This window comes from Eumetopias jubatus, unplaced genomic scaffold (assembly GCF_037043125.1).
Source record: "Eumetopias jubatus isolate StellerSeaLion01/CBP00866 unplaced genomic scaffold, mEumJub1_p1.0 scaffold_5, whole genome shotgun sequence".
Classification (NCBI taxonomy): domain Eukaryota; kingdom Metazoa; phylum Chordata; class Mammalia; order Carnivora; family Otariidae; genus Eumetopias; species Eumetopias jubatus.
Window position 1 is genome coordinate 60,587,950 of NW_028274811.1, and position 18,581 is coordinate 60,606,530.

General features: G+C 49.4%; 1 protein-coding gene across 1 annotated transcript in view; it reads left to right on the plus strand.

Moving 5' to 3' along the window:
* Nucleotides 1–15,680, plus strand: part of THBS4 (thrombospondin 4) — a 44,412-nt gene extending 28,732 nt beyond the window's left edge. The window contains exons 11-22 of the mRNA XM_028114525.2: nucleotides 3,313–3,417; nucleotides 4,191–4,298; nucleotides 4,542–4,701; nucleotides 6,596–6,714; nucleotides 7,588–7,640; nucleotides 10,100–10,293; nucleotides 11,268–11,446; nucleotides 12,073–12,121; nucleotides 12,219–12,415; nucleotides 13,037–13,209; nucleotides 14,950–15,089; nucleotides 15,619–15,680. Coding sequence (XP_027970326.2) covers nucleotides 3,313–3,417; nucleotides 4,191–4,298; nucleotides 4,542–4,701; nucleotides 6,596–6,714; nucleotides 7,588–7,640; nucleotides 10,100–10,293; nucleotides 11,268–11,446; nucleotides 12,073–12,121; nucleotides 12,219–12,415; nucleotides 13,037–13,209; nucleotides 14,950–15,089; nucleotides 15,619–15,680 — 1,539 coding nt within the window. The remainder of the gene's footprint in view (nucleotides 1–3,312; nucleotides 3,418–4,190; nucleotides 4,299–4,541; nucleotides 4,702–6,595; nucleotides 6,715–7,587; nucleotides 7,641–10,099; nucleotides 10,294–11,267; nucleotides 11,447–12,072; nucleotides 12,122–12,218; nucleotides 12,416–13,036; nucleotides 13,210–14,949; nucleotides 15,090–15,618) is intronic.
* Nucleotides 15,681–18,581: the final 2,901 nt, after the last annotated feature.

Consider the following 18,581-nt stretch of genomic DNA (forward strand, 5'->3'; position numbering starts at 1 on the left):
AGCAGGAAGGGGCGCACGGCACTGTTCCGTGTCCGTCTGCACCCGGATTCAGGAACAGCTCAGTGGACGGTCACTCTTCTTCCTCTCTAGTTCCCAACCTTGCAGCCGATCCGGGGAGGAAGCAGCGGGGCAAGAGAGCGGGACGGTCCTGGGCCGACACCAGCCTCATGCCAGGCGGGGGTGTGGTGGGCTGTAGGTGAAGAAGGCGGCCCATGCCTGCCATCCACTTCCAGATCCCAGGCCCCAGAGGCCCCAGGGCTTCTAGGTGCTGAGACAGCCACCACTCAGCTGCTCATCCTGTCCATCCTTCCCACTAAGCCAGACCCTCGGCAGGGGCCCTTTGGGTTCTGGGATTTGCAGGTTCACAGTGATCACCTGATCCTTCTTTCTACCTCAAACTTAGACTTCTTCGACGTTAGGCTCGCAAAACTTTCTATAGTGAGCATTTCGCTTTTCAAATAGGGAAAACTACAACAATCAGCACGGAGTGAAAGGAAGAAATGTAATAATAGCATCCATTCCCTCTGGCAGCACAGACAGTCCGTAACAAGGTCCTGACGAAGGAGCAAGCCGGGTCAGACGGGAAAACCCCACAACTTTCCTAATTCCTGTTGCCTGGGCATGTTTGTTACCGTTGAGAGGCGAGGGCAAGTCTATGTGTAAATCCTAATTTGCTGTGAACAAATTAATGACTTCCCTGGGATGGTGGGTGATGGGGCTCTTAATATGTTTTTGAATTTGTAATAAGGCACAACGACAGATGGGAAAGGATTAATATACTTGGTGTGACTACTAAAATAATTTAATCTGCCAGAAGATGGCTCATTGAAAATGTATTTGTTCCTAGAGGAAATTTTTTCTTCATTAAAATGAGTCAAGGACCATACCCCACAGCGGAGCTTTCCAGGCCTTCTGAAGGCCCGCCGAAGCAATTGAGCGGAAATAGGGGCCCTTACGGGAGGGGCGTCTTTGGCCTCCTGCCTTCTAAATTTCTGGTTACAGAAGGAGAGCCTGGATGATTGAGAACAGAAGGAGAGCCTGGATGATTGAGAACAGGCAGGCTGCTGCTTAGGAAGTCACTGGTCTTTAATCACCTTATTTTGATTAGCAAAGCCAGGAAATTTAACGTTTATTCGTGGAAGGTTCTTTTCCCTTGGCCCTGCTTCTGTTCCTCAGACTCCCTGCCCTCTCCCTGCATTTCTGGTTCCCTCCTCTTTCCCAGACCTCTTCCTCTGTGTTCCTGCTGTCCTGCCTGCCCGCCCCCCCGCAGGTGCCTATCCTGGGCCTGGCTCCCAGGTCCCACCTCATGCCCAGGGCCCCACGGAGGGAATCATTTCTTTTCTCTCTGGTTTGCCAGTGATCCTTGCTCAAGAGCCTAGTTGTCTCTGGTACAAGGGATCACAGTGACCTTGCAGCATCACTGACGGATTGGAGACAATGGTTATACAGTCTGATATAGGCTAACTGTTACTGCCTGTTATTCTTGCTGTGAAGTCAGTGGCTGGTAGTGGCAGGATACTTGGGTAGACTCTTCCAGAGACAAAGAGAACATGCAGACCCAACACTGCACCCGGGGGAATCTTTTTCTGTTAAAAGAGCATGAATAGAGGTAAAGCACCTTGGAAGGTTATTTTTATTTATTTATTTATTTATTTTGGTGGGAACTGGTCTAGAAGACTGTTAAATTCAGAGCTCGGACTGTAGTTCAAGAATGATGAGGAAAGTACCACAAAAGCCACACACGTTTGTTTCTGCTGGGAGAGGAAATTAGACAATCGCGTGGAGAACATTTCAACAGTAACTCCAAATTACAAAGACCTATTGAACCAGGAATTCCACACTGAGAAACCAGTACAGGTGCAGAAGGACAAATGTACTAGAATTCCTTGTTGTAGCATTGTTTGTAATAGAAAAAAATGTTTTAAAAAGCCAGACACCCACCAGTAGGGGACTGGTTGAATTCATGGAGGCATACGCATACCACTTTATGTATGATGCATCTGTGACCATTAAAAAGAATGGCATGAATCTACATGGAGTGATATGGAAAGAGCTCCAAAGTATGATACTAATATTTTTTTAAAGATTTTATTTATTTATTCATGAGAGACAGAGAGAGAGAGAGAGAGAAGCAGAGGGAGAAGCAGGCTCCCAAGGAGCAGGGAGCCTGACGTGGGACTCGATCCCAGGACCCTGGGATCATGACCTGAGCTGAAGGCAGACGCTTAACCATCTGAGCCACCCAGGCGCCCGATACTAATATTTTTAAATAAAGTGCAGAACAGTGGATATATATGCTCTCAGTTGTGTCAAAAGAAAAAAGAAAGTGTATTTGCTTGTCTGTGCATAGTGTTATCTCTTAGAGTATATAGAAGAATGGATGGCCCAACAGATGAATGGTAAAGAAGATGTGGTGTGTGTATGTATATATATATATATATACATACATACACACACAGTGAAATATTATGCAGCCATCAAAAGGAATGAGATCTTGCCATTTGCAACGACGTGGATGGAACTGGAAGGTGTTATGCTGAGTGAAATAAGTCAATCAGAGAAAGACATGTATCATATGACCTCACTGATATGAGGAATTCTTAATCTCAGGAAACAAACTGAGGGTTGCTGGAGTGGTGGGGGGTGGGAGGGATGGGGTGGCTGGGTGATAGACATTGGGGAGGGTATGTGCTATGGTGAGCGCTGTGAATTGTGCAAGACTGTTGAATCACAGATCTGTACCTCTGAAACAAATAATGCAATATATGTTAAGAAAAAAAAAGATAGGAGGGGAAGAATGAAGGAGGGGAGATGAACCATGAGAGACGATGGACTCTGAAAAACAAACTGAGGGTTCTAGAGGGGAGGGGGGTGGGGGGATGGGTTAGCCTGGTGATGGGTATTAAAGAGGGCACGTTCTGCGTGGAGCACTGTTATGCACAAACAATGAATCATGGAACACTACATCAAAAACTAATGATGTAATATATGGTGATTAACATAACAATAAAAACTTTAAAGGAAAAAAAAAAAAGAAGAATGGATGGCCTGAGCTGAGAGAACAGGAATGGGAAGGAGTTTTCACTCTATGTCTCTTTGCACATTTTGATTCATTAGACTATTCAAAAAAATAATAGTTTTATAGAATCCTACCCAACAACACCGTGTCGCTCTGGACCCTCCCTCTGGCGATGTGCACAGGAGAGCAAGGATTCACAGGTTCAGAGCAGAGGCCCTGTCAGTCCTTCCCGCCCCCGCCCCCCCGCCCCTAGGCTCAGCTCCTCAAGCGTGTGCTGCACTTTGCCTTCACAGTGCGGCGTCGGGTGGGCTGGTGATGGCTACATCTGCGGGAAGGACGTGGACATCGACAGTTACCCTGACGAAGAACTGCCGTGCTCCGCCAGGAACTGCAAGAAGGTAAACAGGGCGCACGGGAGAAAAACTACACCCACCGTGGCTTTCCGGAGCCCTATCTTCTTTGGAGGAGAGATTCTTTTTTTTTTTTTTTTTAAGATTTTATTTATTTATTTATTTGAGAAAGCGAGAATGAGAGAGAGCACGTGAGAGGGGGGAGGGTCAGAGGGAGAAGCAGACTCCCCGCCGAGCAGGGAGCCCGATGCGGGATTCGATCCCGGGACTCCAGGATCATGACCTGAGCAAAGGCAGTCGCTCAACCAACTGAGCCACCCAGGTGCCCTCTGGAGGAGAGATTCTATGGCTTCCATTGAAAATGGCATTTTTCAAGTAGCTACATCTCACACTTCGCAAAACAGCCATCCACAATGAAGTCAGGCAGCTGCCGTCAGTCTTGAGGTTGGAAATCCTTTCTGACTTAAGACTGAGGTAGATGAGGGTGGGGGAAATAGGGAGAAGTTGATAAAAGGGTAGAGACTTTCAGGGATCAGATGAATAAGGTCTGAAGATCTCATGTATAACATGTGACTTTTGTTGATAGTACTGTCTAATTGAAATTCACTGAAAGGGCAGAACTTAAATGTTCTCGGGAAAAAAAAAGTGGATATGTGAGGAGCTGGACGTGTTAACGGTGGGAATCCTCTGACAATATAAATGTATGTTAAATAATCATACCGTACGCTTCACATATGTTACAGTTTTGTCAATTATGCATCAATGAAGTTGAAAAAGAGTCAGATGTAGATGTTTCTCTGAGCCCTGTTTCTTCTCCCCAGGACAACTGCAAGTATGTGCCCAACTCTGGCCAGGAAGATGCAGACAGAGATGGCATTGGGGATGCTTGTGACGAGGATGCCGATGGAGACGGGATCCTCAATGAGCAGGTACTGGCTCCATCGGGAGGGCCCAGGATAGTGGAAGAAAGCCCGGGAAGTCACCTATTTATATGAGTCATCCGAAGTGTTCGTTTCCGTGCCGGTGATCCTGTGGCATTGTGACTTTTTACCCCGAGCACTGACTGCTCCTGCCCATGGGGGCGGAGGTTGGCTGGCATCCAGCATGGGACCGGCAACCTTAGGAGGGCTTCAGGATAGTCTGAATAAATGTTTGGTCTTCCAATCCTTTAGGATAACTGTGTCCTGACTCACAACGTGGACCAAAGGAACAGTGACAAAGATATCTTTGGGGATGCCTGTGATAACTGCCGGAATGTCCTGAATAATGACCAGAAAGACACTGATGGGGATGGAAAAGGAGATGCCTGTGATGACGACATGGATGGAGATGGTGGGCTTGTCTTGCTTTGTCTTTTATTTGGGACTCATTGGTCCTTTTGCCCTTGTGGTCTGTTAGGAGCAGAAATAGAATTGTTGGCTCGGAAGGCCTCCCACACTGAGTGTTTCCCCGAAGCTTGTGTCTGGACCACCTGTTTCTTCTTTTTTAGAGACGGAGCGGTGGGGACAGGCAGAGGGAGAGGGGGAGAGAGAGTCTTAAGCAGGCTCCACATCCAGTACAGAGCCGGATGCCAGATTCTTAGCCCACTGAGCCACCCAGGGGCCCCTGGCCCACCTGTTTCTGTGGGAGGAGACTCCATAACCCACTCCCCTATTTAATAATCCTGGGTGTTTCTGGAACTCTACATCATGGCCAGAAATTTTGTAGGAATTACTTCAAGCAGTGTCTTGTCAGGGCTGTGTCTCTGTAGGGCCTCTGTCTTCCCAAAGAAAGTGTCTCTTTCCCCACCACCCCCACCAGCATCCTTTCCATGCCTGGGAGTCCTCGAAGTGGAGAGTGGAATGAGGGGACCTTGAGCAGGGTCTCAGGCTACAGCTGGGTCTGGCTCCTCCTGCAGAGAATCGGGGATCTCCTGGGAGACGTGTCCATGTCCTGCCTATTCTGGGAAGAAGGTGGAGGCAGGGAAGCTGCATTACCCTGCTCCTGGCTCCACAGAAGGGGCCTTCGAGTGTGGGCGGTGGGAATGGCACCCCCTGGAGCACAGCCAGAGCGCTGGAGCCTCTCGGGATGTGAAGAAGGACATGTTTGGGGTTTGTTTGTTTGTTTTTAAGATTTATTTATTTGAAAGAGAATGAGAGAGTGCAGGGGATGGGGGGAGGGAGAGAGAGAGAGAGAGAGAATCTCAAGGAGACTCCCTGCTGAGCTCCACACGGGGCTTGATCTCAAGGCCCTGAAATCATGACCTGAGCCGAAATCAAGAGTCAGCCGCTTTACCGACTGAGCCACCCGGGCGCTCCGAAGGACATTTGTTTCTGTATCGCTTCCATAACACATAGATGACTATCGTCAAAGTATAGACTGGATCTGGTAGTTTCTGAAAAACATTTCACATCACAAGGGCCTTGAAGGAAAATCTTTCCAGAAATGTACACCCTCCCTTCCACCCAACCAGCCACCACACACACACACACACACACACCACACACACATACACACCACACACACACCACACACACACACACACCACACACACACACACCGCACACACACACACCACACACACACACACACACACCGCACACACACACCACACACACACACACACACACACCCCACTCCAGAATACCTACACTCCCTAAAACATGACCTCATCTTCTACAGGCCTGACTGATGGCCAGATCCAGGGTTATGCTGGCAAACTAGCTCAACAAAACAAAAAAGCCCCAAGTTGTAGCATTTGCCAGTTTCCGTGACAGAAATACCACTCCCTCCGTGACTGATTACCAGCTGCTGGTGCGAGAGGACATGATGAGACAAAGCTGAGAAGAGAGGGCACGGTGGGCCTGGCTTCAGCACGCCACCGCGCCTGCCTTCAGATCCCAGTCTTTTTTCACATCCCCACAAGGTCCCTCTCCCGGGCCAGCCCACCTCACCCTCATGACCTCCTCGTCTGGTTGCCGTGGTAGCCCTTGACGTCTTAGACAACTTAAAATTCCATGGATAAAGGCCTCAGGTGACCATTCATTTTAAGTCTCCCAGAATCAATCCGTCCTCTGGTGTTACTTGCAGATAACTGCGGAGAAATGTAGTGGCCCTGGGACGATGGCCCAGGCACAAGTCTCCCCATGTGCCTGGGTACAGGCCTGATCTCTTAGCACCTAGAAGTCTGTGTTCTAAACCTCTCTGCGATGTTCACCTGACTCAGGGAAGCTTTCCTTTCTCGTAGGAATAAAGAACATTCTGGACAACTGCCCAAAAGTTCCCAATCGTAACCAACAGGACAGGGATGGGGATGGCGTGGGGGATGCCTGTGACAGTTGTCCTGATGTCAGCAACCCTAATCAGGTGAGTAGCATTCAGGGTATTCAGACTCTAGGCTGAGCTCCCCTGTGCAAAAAGTCTTTATGACAAGTGCTTAAAGACACCGGCTCAGCTCCTCGCTGTTGCCATATGCCTACTGGAGCAGAGGTGGTGGGACTGCGTACTTCAGGCCTGGAGGTTCTAGGAAGGCCGCTACGGGGATGCTGAGGCCTTCTGGACAGATCTCACAGGCTGCAGACTGCCTGTGAGGTGAGGAGCAGCAGTTGAGGGATGCCCCAAGCCAGTTGTTTTTGCTGAGAGGAGCGTGCAACGTGGCAGCTAACCATTGGGAGCCTTGTGTTCTTTTAGCCCCCAACCCTACGCAGCCTGTGTGCGGACGCCTCCGACGCGGTTCAGTCAGCGACACGTTGCTTCCCTTCCCACTCCTCCTTCCTGTCTGGATAGCTGGATGGGATGTGTCATGTATTTTTAAAGCCCTGCGAGAGGGGCGTCATCGTTGCCCTCCGTGACTCACTCCCATTCTGGCTCAATTCCAACATGCAGAAGCAAAGCAAAATCAGTTTGCCTTGCCCCCAGGCCTTTGGCTGGCTCCCCTCTGACCTGTGCCAGAGTTCCACGTCTCCACCTGCCACCATCCTGCCCCGGCGCCCTCTCCAATCAGCTCATCTGGTGTGTAGGCAGCCCAGCCATGTGGCTTGGTATTTCGGAAGGCTTTTTTGACAATTCAGCATTGTGCCTACACCAATATGGTGTTGTCCTTTTGCAGTTCTGCACCAACCCAATTCCAGAGAAATAATTCTTGAGATGCAGTGATGATGGGCCAGGTCTGCCTTCTCCAGAACATTCTGTGCATGAAGGCCCAGCGATAAACAATAACATGTTCTATTCTCTTTGCAGTCTGATGTGGATAACGATCTGGTTGGGGACTCCTGTGACACCAATCAGGACAGGTAGGGAGCATTTTCCCAGCTGCATTAGGGCCAGATGAAAAATTCAGAGACAATTTTAGCCTTCAGAGCTCTCTGCTGCTGCCTTGCTTTGGGATGTCTCCGAATAGATTGAGAGAGATTGAGCTGCTGGGGGGACGGCAGCCCTGCCTCTGGTCAGGGTCACTACACCTCCTTGAAAGTTCTCTATAGCCGGGTGACAGTGTCAGGAGGGGCCACGAGGTACTCCATCGAGTGAGACTGAATGACAGAAGCAGTAGAGCATCATGCCTCAGAGCTGGAGTCTGGATGACACAGCTAGATAGATACACATCCCAGCCCCTTCACTTACAAACTAGCTAGCCTTAAGCAAGTCACCGGTCTCTGTGCCCCAGAAGTCTCATTGGAAAGATGGGGATGACAGTGGCATGTAGCTCATAGGTCTGTTGTGAAGATTGAGTTAATTGACAAAGAGTGCAGGTTACGGTTTCGCTTACACAGAAGCATTCAATAGGTTTAGCTCTCTTATTATTATACTCTTTTGGCTCGGGAAAGCTTCACCACTATCCCAAGATAGAAAGCTGTCAGTTTGCTGAGGGGTCACTGTGATTTCATTGTCTTTGGAATTTGTTCATTCTGTGTTCGTTACTTGGCGGTAGTGTTCTGGGCAAATGAGTTTTGTCAACCCTCCCAGCCCCACGTGGAGGTAGTCCTATATTAAGACATGGGGCTGGATCAGATGCTGTCGGAACATCACCAAGAACATAGACAAGCGCACCTCTGTCCTGGAGGCGCCTGCGGTCCAAGGCTCTGTCCCCTTTCATCTGCAGCGGGAAGGCTTAGAGAGGCAGCGGGACGGGATGTGAGAGGGAAGGGACTCGGGAAGGCAGAGCAGGAAGCAACAGGGCTTCCCTCCCCGACCTCCTCTCCGAGGGTGCCCTATAGCCAGTGGTTCTTGAGCCAAACCCTGTGCAAGGACAGCTCCGAGAAAGCCCCAGCTCGGTCCTTGTGCTCAGTGTCCTTGAGGCCGAGTCCACGTGAGCCAAGCGAACTTAAATGGGTTTTTGAATTGCGCTCTCAATTTCTTCCTCTGCAAAATAGAGAGAATGAAATGTCCCTTGCAGCTTCGGGTAAGAATGAACGAAAAAATAGGTAAAGCTCCCGGCAGAAGGCCGGCCCTTGGGTGACCTGCAGCCAACCGCAGCTGCGTTACTGTTACCACACATGAGGAGAGGCAAGGCAGCAACAGAGTCTGCCATAGGACGTCGCCATTTTTGCATGCAAGGTGGGACCGGTACCCTGTAGCCCCGCTAAGTGGTGGACATCAAGAATGTTCCCTGTTGCAGGTCCTCTTGCACAGACTGCCATCCAAAGAATCTCTAAAATATCCTACCCAGCCTCTAGATATTTGCCTAAAATACATGACTCATTCTGCTCCATTTTAGTTCCCACAAGCTTGAACCTTGGGGAGGAGGACAGGAACTGCTTGTTTTTGCATAAAAATGTTCAAGGCTGTAGAATGGCCGCTAATGGAAATAGCTCAATCGTATGACTTAAAAAACTGTTTGCTATAGGCACAGGCATTCCACTCTTTGAGCTGTGTCACCTTCTGCTTGTCCAGGTGGGCCTCGTTTCCTCTGGGACCCATCTGATCTGAAGGGCATGGACTGGTCTCTAACTTCCCTCCCCCCGTCCTCCCCTTGCCTGGGACAAGCCACGGGAGGAGTGGGGCGAAAGGAGCATCCGTTCTGATTCAGAGCAGCCATGGGAGGCCTCTATCAACTCAGGGGGACCTCTGGGGACAGGGCAGTTTCATCCCTGGGTGGCCATTAGGCCTGGAAAAAATGAATTGTCACGTGGGGAGAGAATGAGGTTTCTGAGAAGTGCCTGAGAGCCGGAGTGAGCCCAGACTCCATGCTCCCCTCTCAGGAAGGGGCGGCCCTCGTCTCTTTGCCGTTCTCCCTGTGGCATTCACAGCTGATCCTTCTTGGGTCTGCTGGCCAGGGAATGGGAAGAGGAATGGAAGACATTGTAGGAGCCAGCACGTAGAAATGCTTTATCATATGTTCAAATGTAATATGCAAAATTCTCATCACGTAAGCATTCAATCTTTGTAACAACCCTATGAGGTAGGCTCTGTTATGCCCATTTTACAGATGAGGACACTGAGCCAAAGAGGGGTCACATGCTGGTAAGCGGCTGAGCCAGCCTGGCTCACTGCCCTTCAACCTTTGTTCCCCTTGTACATTTTCCGGGTTGGGCAGGGAGGGGGACTGATAGGAGCATCTGGTCACAAAATCAGAAATCAGCCTTCATCTTCTTCAGTAGGATATGATCTGCTTGTTTCGACAAGATGAGGAAGTAGGAGAATGGTCTGAAGACATAGGGGTTTGACAAAAGACAAGCTCCCAAACCCCCACTCGGTTTCTTATCCCTGTTCTCTGCTCACCGGTGCCACACATCTCCTCTTCTTTCTCCCACAGTGATGGAGATGGGCACCAGGACAGCACCGACAACTGCCCCACTGTCATTAACAGCGCCCAGCTGGACACTGACAAGGATGGGATTGGCGACGAGTGTGATGATGATGATGACAATGATGGCATCCCAGACCTGGTGCCCCCTGGACCAGACAACTGTCGGCTGGTCCCCAACCCAGCCCAGGAGGATAGCAACAGTAAGTGGGCTCAGCCCAGGGCTGCATGGGACCCCCAGGCTCCCTTCAGCCGGGCACACGGCAGCACACCTCTCCCAGAGCTTCTCTGAGCAGCCACAGCTTCTGTGGACAGTAGACAGCCGGTGGACACCGTTCTCTAACTCTTCAGAGAGGGGCTGCTTTACAGCTTCTGAGGAGCTCTGGGATGAGGTCACATGGGACAGGGAAGCAGCCGTATGCTCCTGCTCAAAGGGCTTGGGCAACTGCTCCACCATCTTGCTTGCTCCTCTCCACCAGGAGTCACAGAAGAGGAGCAGGACAGAGAGAAGGGCACAGCAGCCAATGGCTTAGATGGGCTCACAAACTCAGAGGGCTGCGAGGGCCAGGCCGATAAGGAAAAGCATGCACAAAGCCAGAAATGAGACAGAGTAGTGAGGACATGGCGAGTTAGTGAGGCATGTCCATCCACGGCTCTGCAGTATTTAATTCAAGTATGTTAATACCATGTGAGCTGCACAAAACATACCACGAGCCAGATTCAGCCTCAGGATCAGCAGAAATTATGATCTTACAGACACTCTGGCGACAGTAGTTTCCCTGTTTTTCATACGTTCTAGAGAAAGTGCTCCAGACATGTGCTTATGTAAGGTCAGCCTTAAGATCCACCAGTTGGTAAACCTCAGTGTCCTCAGAGAACATGCAAGGTTTCTTATAAGATCAGTTTTGAACAGTTGCCTTTCACTCTGTCCCCAGGAAATTCTTTTGGTCACATACAGTGGGGCTTACCAACTCACCATGAAGACTGCAGGGTGGGGCCCGGGGCCACCTCAGCCATGGCTAATTCTGGGCTCCTCTGCCCACGTGGGTTGCAAACCGTCACCCTGGAGGTGGAGCATGGGCTCCCTTCGGCTCCTTGCCCAGCCCTGTCTCTGGCAAGGAGCCGTGGTGTGTGTGGGCAGTAGCCAGCTCCTCTCGTCCTCCCGAACCCCACTTAGGCGATGGCGTGGGAGACATCTGTGAGACAGACTTTGACCAGGACCAGGTCATCGATCGGATTGATGTCTGCCCGGAGAATGCAGAGGTCACCCTGACCGACTTCAGAGCCTACCAGACTGTGGTCCTGGACCCTGAAGGGGACGCCCAGATCGATCCCAACTGGGTAGTCCTGAACCAGGTATGTGCCACGTGGCTGGCAGCAGCTCAGCTCTGCCTCTCAGCACAGGCCCTTCTGGGAGAAGCAGGTAACCGTGAGAGGGTGCACCATCCCACACTGCACGGACTCTTCACAGTGGCCCTATGACAAAGCACTGCCACTAGCCCCGGTTCACACGTGACACGGAGCCGCATCCATCTGAAGTGCTGGCTCATGGGAGCACCCCAGGGAGTGCCTGGGAATGCTGGAATGAGGACCCAGGCAGTCTGGCCCTAGAGCCATGCTCCTGATCTCTCCCCCACCTCCTCCTGGTTGGGAAACTCCAGAAGGCAGGCACAGAGAGGCTTGGATTTTTTACCCAGCAAGTCACATTCATTAGAAGTGTATGTTCTCTCAAAATTAAGCTGATTCAACAGACCCTTCATTACAGTTCTAGCAAAATTATTTCTATTCCGCTTTCTTTTTTTCCTCACAAGTCTGTGCTTTCCTGGAGCACATAATAGGGTAGAGCAGTTGCTCAGATAATGCAGTCTTTGTGTGGAGGTCAGAACACGCTGACCACTCCCCAGTGCGCCGGAGGCTCGGGACCTCCTCTGAGCTTCTCCACCCCCTACGATGGCCCTTAACCCCTTCAACTTTCTCTACAGGGCATGGAAATTGTGCAGACCATGAACAGCGATCCTGGCCTGGCAGTAGGTAGGTCCAGGGCCTCCACACCATGTGGCGAGAATCCAGTCTTTGCAGCTACTCACGTGGCTGGTCCGCTTCTCTGATCCGCTTCTGATCCCTCCAGGGTACACGGCGTTTAACGGAGTTGACTTTGAAGGGACCTTCCACGTGAACACCCAGACAGACGATGACTATGCCGGCTTCATCTTTGGTTACCAAGACAGCTCCAGCTTCTACGTGGTCATGTGGAAGCAGACAGAGCAGACGTACTGGCAAGCCACGCCGTTCCGGGCTGTTGCCGAGCCCGGCATCCAGCTGAAGGTAGCCACTGTTCTCAGTCACTCATCTCCCCTCTGTGCCCTTTACCCTCCTTTTAAGTCCTGTTCTTCCATAGGGCATTTAGTTCATCTGTGAAGTTGAGGGGTTTGTGCTAGAGTTCAGGGCAGGGAACGCCAGAGCCCACCCAGGGCCTTGCCTTCATTCCTGCGTACAAGCCACATCCTAACCTCTGGGTGACTGACGGGGAGAATATCAGCCCGAGTGGGGATCACCAGTTGGGGGAGCTCCGGGGGCACGTCAGCAGGTGCACTATGCCGGAAACTGGCTCATCTGTTACCGAGCTGGGGCTAGCTCTGGCTAGGAGGGCCAAGATGCTGTCTCTGTCCCTCCTGCTGGGAGAAAAGGCAGACTTCAGAGCACTCATGGGACAGATGTGGGGAGCACTGGATTTACAGATGGAAAAGCAGGGAATGGGTTAATGGGGTATCGGCCAGTGCTGAGGATTCAAGGATTAAGGGTCACCTCAGTAGAAAGGGCATTTAAGTGTTTATGGGCTATCTAAATCCAAGGCAGCCAGATTGTAACCATGAAGTCACCACCCCAGGGACCCAGGAAGGGTGGGCTGTGCATTCTGTTCTAAAACCTTGCCTATGGCCTTTCCAGGCTGTTAAGTCTAAGACCGGTCCCGGGGAGCATCTCCGCAACTCCCTGTGGCACACTGGGGACACCAGTGACCAGGTCCGGCTGCTGTGGAAGGACTCGAGGAATGTGGGCTGGAAGGACAAGGTATCCTACCGCTGGTTCCTGCAGCACAGGCCCCAGGTGGGCTACATCAGGTACGTGGAGGACCTGTCTCCTCACCCTGCACCTGAAGCAAAGCCCACCCGCATTCTGCATCACAAGGCCTTTGCTGTCCCGAGCAGTCGTGACCCAGGATGGCTTCCAAGGGCATGCCGGGACTTCCAAGATGTCAGGCTATGGCCCACAGTAAAGAAGTGGGAAGGAGACACCCAAGCTCAGACTAACCACCTGGACATTAGGGCCAAGGTGGGGATAGAGGGACCTTCTAGATGGGGGCGGGGGGGGAAGTGGTCTCAGCATTGGAGGATGGAGGGGCTCAACTGGGGAGCTCCGGCTCAGCCTCCCATCCACACCTGCCCTGGATGGCGGCTTATTGTGGTGAGTCCCTCACAGTCTCTTCCCTGCTGGACTAGAAACGCTATGAAGGCAGTGCCTAGAGCTCTTGGTCTCTGGGCTGCCAGGTCTTCCCACACGTGGCAGGAACTGATCTTCATGTGAGCCCATACAATCTGCCTCCTTTCCCTCTAGGACTATTAAAAAAACAAATACTAAAAAGTATTCTCAAGAGCAATGGATGGCTTTGGCTGAATCCTTGAAATTGAGACCACGTACTTACTTCGTCGGTCCTCAAACTTGCAAATCAACAACACTGACGCTGGTTTACGTAATGCATTGAGAAAGGAGTACCAATTGCTATCTCCTGACCAGGGCAGGAAGGCAGCCTCGCAGGAAAAAAAATCCTGACGGCTAATTCACATTTTGTTCTTCTGTGAGACGTTAAGTCCAATGTACTGTTGTCGCACAGTAAGACGATCACGTTCTCAGTCCTGCAAAGCCTAATGCCTCCTTTTCTGTCCCAAAATGAAATCATAGAAAATACAATCTGATCCCTAACACCTATAATAGAAAAATAGTAATTTATAACAAAATCACGCAAATGCTTAGACACCACTACACCACAACACAACATGAAATAGAAGCAGTGACCTTCTAATGCAGATTGTTCTGCCTCTGACTTAATGTCTAAAAGGGAGAACAGCTCTTTTTAAGCAAAACAAAGTGCTCCATAATTTCTCAGTTTACCCCAGAAAATTCAGTATATATTAAAACAGTGCAAAAAAAATACTTAATGTAAACAAGTAAAAGGAAGTTCAGTTCTAGGTCCAGATAATTATAATTGGGCTCTTCACCTACGCAAGTGTCTGGAGGAACACTCCATAAAGCATATAGGGTGCAAGACAAGTTTTTCTTGTTCTCTCCAGGGCCTTGCAAGCCATTCAGTATCCCTGGCTTCTGTCATAAAATGCCAGAGAAACAGCCAGAAATGTCCCCACAAATTTCTAAAAGCCTTCTTTACAGAGCACTACTGCTCCTGATGGGGATCACTATTCTGAGATTCTACCAGAGTCTATCATTCAGACCAAAGGAAAAGCAGTGGTTTTTAAGCATGATGTCTAGACAAGGTAACCCAGAGGACAGTGAGGTCACCAAGTGTCTTGGTCTTGGGTCATACTGTGATTTAACTCCTCAGCAGGTACCCATCAAGTTGGACTCTGTGCCCAACATCATGTTGGGCCTTTGGAGAGAGAGAATATGGGAGGGCGTGAACATACAGTCCCTGACCACATGGAGCTCCCAATCTAGTAGGGAAGGGGCAACAGCTAGAGCACAGTCCAGGCCTGTGAAAAATGGATCATGAAACCGCAAAGAAGTGGGTCTGACCTTGACCTTGGTTTGAGTTTCATGGTGACCAGCTTGGGCTGTGTTGTCTACAGAGTGCGATTTTATGAAGGCTCCGAGTTGGTGGCTGACTCCGGGGTCACCATAGACACCACCATGCGTGGAGGCCGGCTTGGCGTGTTCTGCTTCTCCCAAGAAAACATCATTTGGTCCAACCTCAAGTATCGCTGCAATGGTAACATACCTTCTTGTTACTATACAATATTATTACTAGAATTAAATAATACCACCTTATTTTTATAGCACATTTTCCTCCCAGAAGCCCAAAGCTCAAGCCCCATATTCATTAAAATGTAACCATCTCTGTGTAACTGAAGTAAATTATAGATCTTTTCTTCCCCCTATTTGATAGATGAGGAAATTGAGACTCATTGAATTTAACTGCTTGGCTGAGGATTTGGGGGTTCAGTGAGAAATTCAGATTTAATTTACGGGCAGCCTTTATTTTCCTATGGCTCAAACATAATCACACTCAAAATCCATTCTGCCTGCTAATTTCCTTTAGGCCTGTGTGAATGAGCACTCCTGGGCTTTAAGCCAACAATTTGCAAAGCAGCCTGAGGTAGAAAATGGCTGTGGAGCCTTCTGGGGCCTGTTGCTCGGGCTGGCAGTGACCCCTACAGGACGCTTGCACAGCACAAGCCGGACCAGAATTCCAGGGGAAAGAGCCTTCCTAACCCCTTCGTGCCTGTTTTTGTTTGCAGACACCATCCCAGAGGACTTCCAAGAGTTTCAAACCCAGAATTTCGATCACCTGGAGAATTAAACCAAGGAAGCAATCCGTAACTGCTTTTCCAAGCACTAAAGCCATATATTTTTTAACTTCGTACAACTATTTTCATATACACTGTGGCTTTCTTTTACCAGTCCAGATATATCAAACTTTTTATATGAATGGGGCAATAAAGAAGAGATAATTTCTAAAAAGCACGTTACTCAGATATTGCTTACGTGTGGCTCAGGCTTTGATGGTGTGTGTGCCGTTCTCTGAGGGATGCATGTTGAACTTGCAGGGACATCCTTTTTGCTCAGATGGGGTCAGTGAGATTGAGCAAGTGCGTGAGGCAGAAGGCTCAGGCCAGAGGTCTCTTTGGTCACTCCAGCTTAGCTTCACAGAAAAGCCTAACAGTGCCATCAGCAGCCTTCCTCTTCTGGCATAGGAGCCTCAAAAACACGACTTTTCCTGACCAATACTGGAGCAAATTTGTCCAATCCTTTCTGACCCCCTCTCCCACACCACACACCGTCCGTCCACACCCGCACCTTCAACGTCTTGTTACGCTTATTTAATAGATTTGGCTCCCCCTAGTGGAATGTAAGCTTATTGAGCTAAAGGACCCTGTCTTAACTATCATCGTCTCCCCCATGCCCAGCATTGTACCTGGCTACAGTAAATATGCAGTACGTGTTTGCGGGCTGGCTGCCTCTTAAGTAACATGGACAGTAGTGTAGATGGATCCTATAAGCCCTACTACAACTGAAACAGCTTCAGCTATGATGGTATCCATGACATCACATCAGTGCAGGGCAGAGATGTGCCTCATCTCTACACTAGCCTTTTCACCATTCCATTTGTAAGGCAAAGATCCTGGCAAGTTTTTTATAAATTCCCCAAGAATTCTGTTTCAAATTCCTGGAGGTCTCTTAAATCCTAAATAAGGAAAGACACAGTCGCCACAATTTGAGCATGATTTCAGGAGGCAGAAAATACAATGGCATATGCATGACCAGTATGAGATATGGAGGATTTCGAGGTATCTGCCCACACATGTAAAGCCTAGAGACAGATGTTGCCTCGTCCCGCAGAACGCTGGGTCTCCTACCTCGAGATTGTCAGTGAGTGGACGGAACTCAGGCCTGTCTACCAACTGTTCCCTCTGCCGACACTTTTCGTCTCCCAGGGGGATTTTGCTCCAGGAGCTGCCTTCCAAGGATTTCTGTGCCATGCTGCAGTCACGGGCTTTATCCAGTCTGTGGTTCTACACCTATAAACCTTTCCCCGTCCCGAAAAACCTCAGAAGGCCAAGTTCACATGGTTAGAGATTATCCTCTTTCGATCTTACCCTTTTTCCTCACTTTTTGTATCTCAGTGAAAGGTGATTATTTCCTGAGCCCTTAGGGACTCTAGGAGCTCTTCCACCCATTTTATCAACAGTACAGTTAGGTGAGACTTTTATAGTGATTCTAATGCCCTTTTACTGAGTCTTTGGCACTTTCCTAGGCAGTCTGTGATGAAAACTACAGACCCACTTCTTGAGAGATTCCATTCTCATCATCGAAGTACATACCAGATCCTGGACAGGAAATACACTAATCTCTAAGGGAAAGGTGTGTTGACCAGATCTGGACGTGAATCTGAGATGAATTCTTACAGTATCTTGATCTGACTTTCGGTGAGCCTGGTTTCCTTAGCGAAACCATCCTGTGGCTCCCATGTTCTCTCTTCCACTGCCTTCCTGAGGCTGGTGGAAAGAGGAGCCAGGCTTCCTGTGCCCTCCCTACCCCCAAGTCTCCCTGCTATTCGCTGTGTCATTGTTCTGAGAAAGCACTGTATCCACAGGAAAGTCTCCTTAATCGGTACTTTTGTGTCTATAACCATGACAGTACCATCAGCCTGCTGGAGATCAAGAATCTAATTGCATCCCTTAAGGAGCTTATTACATTGTTGGGAAGACAAAAGTCATTACATACAGAGAGCAAATAGATCCAGTGATGTGCTGAAGCCAGCACTCACCAGCTCATGAGAGCCAACCATTGAGTTTTGAGGAATTTTTTGAGCTAGTTGTCAAGCTGTTGATAGTTTGAGATTAGCCATGGTGGAAATATTTATACCACAGAAATGGGCAAACACTACAAAGCAGGGCACCAGAGAGCTGACTGTCAAACATTTACCAGCACACAACTGGCTGGGCACGCTATCTTGTCTCACGTCTAGTCACCCCTCCTCCGTATCTCGGGAACCGGTGTAGAAAGCCTGAAACTTTCAGAAAACTTCTTGTTTAAATGGAGAAGTAGTGGGGCGCACCTGGGTGCCTCAGTTGGTCAAGGGGCCAACTCTTGATTTCAGCTCATGTCATGATCTCAGGGTCTTGAAATCGAGTCCCACGACAGGCTCTGAGCTCAGCTGGGAGTCTGCTTCCCCTCTCCTCCTGCCCCCTCCCCCCTACACACGCTCTCGCTCTAAAATAAATAATTTTTTTAAATGGAGAAGTACCAAAAAAAAAAATATAGGAAAAGCTTTTTGACATTGGTCTTGATGATGATTTTTTTTTAAAGATTTTATTTATTTCACAGAGACACAGCGAGAGAGGGAACACAAGCGGGGGCAGTGGGAGAGGGAGAAGCAGGCCTCCCACGGAGCAGGGAGCCCGATGCGGGGCTCGATCCCAGGACCCTGGGATCATGACCTGAGCTGAAGGCAGACGCTTAACGACTGAGCCACCCAGGTGCCCCGGTGATAATTATTTTTTAATATGATGCCAAGAGCACAAACTGCAAAAGCAAAAGTCAGCAATGGAACTACATCAATCTCAAAAACTTCTGCACAGAAAAAAAAACTAAATGAAAAGACAACCTACAGAATGAGAGAAAAATTTTTCAAACCATCCATAAGGGGTTAATATTCAATATATATAAAGAATCATACTACTCAATAACAAAAAATCTG